Below are 4,159 nucleotides of genomic sequence, written 5' to 3'. Positions count from 1 at the left end.
TGTCTATAAGTACATCTTGGCATCAGCTATAGTGCCAGGTATTGGTGTCTGTTGATGGGATGGATCCCAGGGTAGGTAGTCTCTGGATGGTCTTTCCTTCAATCTCTGATTCATTTTTTTTGCCTATGTTTTTCTTTAGATGGGAACAATTCTAGGTTAAAATTTTTGAAATGGACTACTGGGCCCTTCCCTCAACTGGGGACCATGCCTATCCGTTGGCGCTGGTCCCTTAAGGTTCTATTTCCCTTGTCCTGGACATTTTGGCTCGGGCCATCCTTATTAATTTCTATGAGTCTTGTCAATTCAATATATCATTCATGCATTCTTTTTTTTAAGAGTGGGTCTCAAACAAAAATTTTGATCCAAAAATTATATACCCATTTGGGTGATAGAGAGGCTACCTTGATGTCAGTGTGGGTGTCTGTCTTTCTATCACGAATTTAGGATAAAGAGGTAAACTGATGTCTCTACCATTGCGTGATCAGTAACTCACAAGGTTAGTGGTTGATGTGATGGTGAGGAAGTTTTATAAACTTTGTTGAAAGGTATATTCATTTCTGCCTCCTTCCCCAGGATCCTTCTGATTGGAGACATTTAGAAGATGAGCGTTCATACCCCACCCACACTCCAGAAGCTGGCAATTCAGACTCTGGTGAGAGAGGAGGCTCTAGGAATGTCCGATCTGGAGGAGCTGGCCCATGTACTCTTCCCAGCAGTGTTCAAGGAGGCCTTCGATGGCAGACACACCAAGCTCATAAAGGCATTGGTGATAGCCTGGCCTTTCAGCTGTCTCCCTGTGGGGGCACTGATGAAGACCCCTGACCTGGAAACATTGCAGGCTGTGCTAGATGGGGTAGACATTCGTCAAACAAGAGGGTTTCACCCCAGGTAAGCAATTCCAAGTACTGTAGAAGGGAGCAGAAGGAGTACACGTTAGACATTGTGAGGGAGATTAGCTTTGTCATAAATGGATCAGGAGCTTCTGATGGCATCATCAGGCAGGAATACAGGGTCCTTGACAGCTACTGTTTACTTGTACTGAGGACAGTTGGATATGGATTAGATTTGAATATGGACTAAAGTAAATATGGCCTCACAGTAGAATGAGCAAGTCCCTGAAGAACTAATAATATGTCAGGAGAAATAAAGTGTACCTTAGTGAAAGAAAAGTATTCCAGTGTACAGAAGCACAGGAAAGCTTCTGTAGCCTGCCTGAGTTCAACTTGAATATCAGGTCCTGAAAACACATACACATTAGCAGGGAAGAGAGCTGAGTTTAGATATGTGTAGTAAATGCTAATTCAGGATCTGCCAACATTCATCTCTTTCACCTGCAGGAGGAAAAAAACTACAGTTTCTCGACCTGAGAAATGTGCACCATAACTTCTGGAATATATGGACTGATTCAGAGGACAGTGACTGTTCAGCTCAGATCTTGGATGGAAAGCAAGCTGTGAAGGTCCATCCCAGATATGCACTGAGGCAGTGTCTGAAAGTCACAGTTGACCTGTGCATCAGGTCCTGTCTTGATGAAGAACAAGCATTGTTCTTGAAGTGGGCCCAGGAGAGAAAGGGCCCCATATATTTCTGCTGCACAAAGATGAAGATCTTGGCTCCGCCAGTTAAAGTTCTCAGACAAATCTTCCATGTCTTTGATCCAGAGCACATCATAGAGTTAGAACTAAATACTGTATGGACTCTGTTAGAATTGTCACATTTCCCTCCCTATTTTGGGCAGATGAGAAATCTTCGCAAAGTCTTCCTGGCACCCCTCCACAAGATCAACTTCCATTCATCCAACAGAACAAGAGTCACCGAAGTCAAGTGCATCAAGTTTACTTCTCAGTTCTCCCGATTCAACTGTCTCCAGCATCTCTTCACGTTCTGTGACCATTTTCTCAGATTCCAGATGAATCAGGTCCTAGGGTAAGCAAGAATGGATAGATGGTTCAGCTATAAGAGCAAATCTGTCTCTCTTTTCTTAAGGATTATGGGAACATGATGCCAGCCAGTCACTAGGAACAAATATTTAGAGACTCCAAAGACTGGAAGTTATGTCCTGTTTCCATGTATACTGAGTTATACAAGGGAAATTTTACAAGTTAAATCATTGTCCAAAATGATCACTCATGAAGTAGAAAACTGATTTGGGGTAAAGAGCAGGTCAGATCTAGTAAGGATAAGTTGTAATTCTTCCTAGAATCACGACTGCCCAATCAAATAGAAAGGGATAAGGAATGGAAGTGTGTAGTGAGGAGTTGCGGGACTCACAAGCACAGGGTGAACAAGAGCTATGTGCTTGAATCTGTTAGAACAGCCTTCTATCATCACCCAGGTCCCATGGGTTAAATGTTTTGAGCCCAAGTAGTGCTGAATACATGGGACAGGAGGCACAGCTTGGGCTGTAAATGAGAGAAAGCATGTCTGCAGATGGAATGATAGAATGCAGACTCAGTGAGCCCACAGCAAATATTGAGATACTGTCAGAATTCTATTGGGATGGGGTTTCTTCGGTGTGCTTTCTGGGATTAGGGGATGAACTGGTTTTCAGGTTTCGAGTGGGGCCAGGAGATAAATTGTAAGGTTGACATGACTGAGCATTTTCCAACAGCAAGCATCATAGATGATATCCTTGATCATTTAGTCAAACTGACCTTGGGCAACCTGATTCCTTCTAACACTCTGTATATCCCTGTCAAACCTCTACAAGACCATTTGCCTGAACTAACACTCTGTCTCCTTTAACCCTAGGTGCCTGAGGACACCCTTGAAGACACTCTCCATTACTTACTCCCTGATTTCACAGAGAGATTTGGATTCCTTCTCCTGCTGTCAGAGCCTCTATCAGCTAAAACATCTGGAATTGAGAGGTGTGGTCTTAGTGGATTTTGATCTTATGCCTCTGAGAGATCTCCTCATAAAAGTGGTAGGCACTCTTGAGACTCTGGATTGGCAAGGGTGTAAGATGAAGGAGTCCCAGCTCAGTGTCCTCCTACCTGCACTCAAACAATGCTCTCAGATCTCCAATGTCAACTTCTACAACAATGACTACTCCATGCCTATCCTGAAAGACCTTTTGCAGCACACAGCCAACTGGAACAAGATAAATGTGGAACAATACAATGCACCTCTGGAGTGCTATGATGAGTTGGGTCGTGTCTCTGTAGAAAGATTTGCCCAACATTGTCAGCATCTCATAGATATACTGAGGGCAATAAGGCAGTCCAAGAATAGCTCCTTTGCTACACGTATATGCCACACATGTGGGGAGCACTGTGTCTTTCACCAGGTGTCCAGACTTTGTCGTTGCTGGCAGTAAATTGGGAAAGTTCTGGATTGGAATAAACAATAGGCTTGGGACACATCTCTCACCTGGGGAACTCAGGACATGTGGCTTCTGACACTGCTAAGATGGTTGGAAACTAAAGGATGATCAGTGACTGGTATCTTGGCTACTGAGCTTGACATGGAGAACAGTTGGATGGACTGTGGGAACAGGGGCCTAGTGGAGTCAGAAATACAGCTTGGCATTGTGACATGGCTTTTCCCCGGACAGACTAACTAGATGCTTTTTTGTATACATATAAACCTGGATGTTCTCTCAGTGTAATCTTTGACTATTACCAACCGCACTCACAGGTTCAGGGTCAGGAAGGTTCAATGGGTCAAGAAATGGAAAGACACTGGTGTTTCTTGAATGATGCAAAGGTCTTGGTGAAATTAACATGTGTAAAAATGAAAGTTTTCTTGACACCTCTTTCCCTTGGACTTTGTCTGGACTACATGTACAGCACACCTCTGTGGCTGAACAGTTAATTGAAAAAATATTTAAACTAATGTGAGCAACTTAGACACACCTACTATGAAGGAAGATTTAAAGGATCACAGACAATTAACATCTAGTACATTCAGACCAGAAGGCACCTTGGACCCATCAAAAAAGCCTAAAGGGAAGAAGCCAACATGGGCAAAGAAAAAAGGCTTTCCAGCTATTGGATGAAACACAGGGTCCCCAAGGAGGAGCTAGAGAAAGTACCCAAGGACCTGAAGGGGGCTGCAAACCTGTAGGTGGAACAACAATATGAACTAACCAGTACCCCCTGAGTTTGTGTCTCTAGCTGCATATGTAGCAGAAGATGGCCTAATCGGCCATCACTGG

At 43.7% G+C, this 4,159-nt stretch overlaps 1 protein-coding gene across 1 annotated transcript; it reads left to right on the top strand.

Moving 5' to 3' along the window:
* Positions 1–601: 601 nt before the first annotated feature.
* Positions 602–3,319, top strand: LOC110314897 (PRAME family member 20-like). Its single transcript, XM_029534661.1, is given in 3 exon segments — positions 602–902; positions 1,341–1,926; positions 2,752–3,319. Coding segments are annotated over 3 exon segments (1,455 nt in total).
* The last annotated feature ends 840 nt before the right edge of the window (positions 3,320–4,159 follow it).

The sequence above is a fragment of the Mus pahari genome, unplaced genomic scaffold (genome assembly GCF_900095145.1).
Source record: "Mus pahari unplaced genomic scaffold, PAHARI_EIJ_v1.1 scaffold_12547_1, whole genome shotgun sequence".
Classification (NCBI taxonomy): domain Eukaryota; kingdom Metazoa; phylum Chordata; class Mammalia; order Rodentia; family Muridae; genus Mus; species Mus pahari.
The sequence above is the reverse complement of the archived record's forward strand: the minus strand, read 5'-3'. Positions and strand labels throughout refer to the sequence as shown.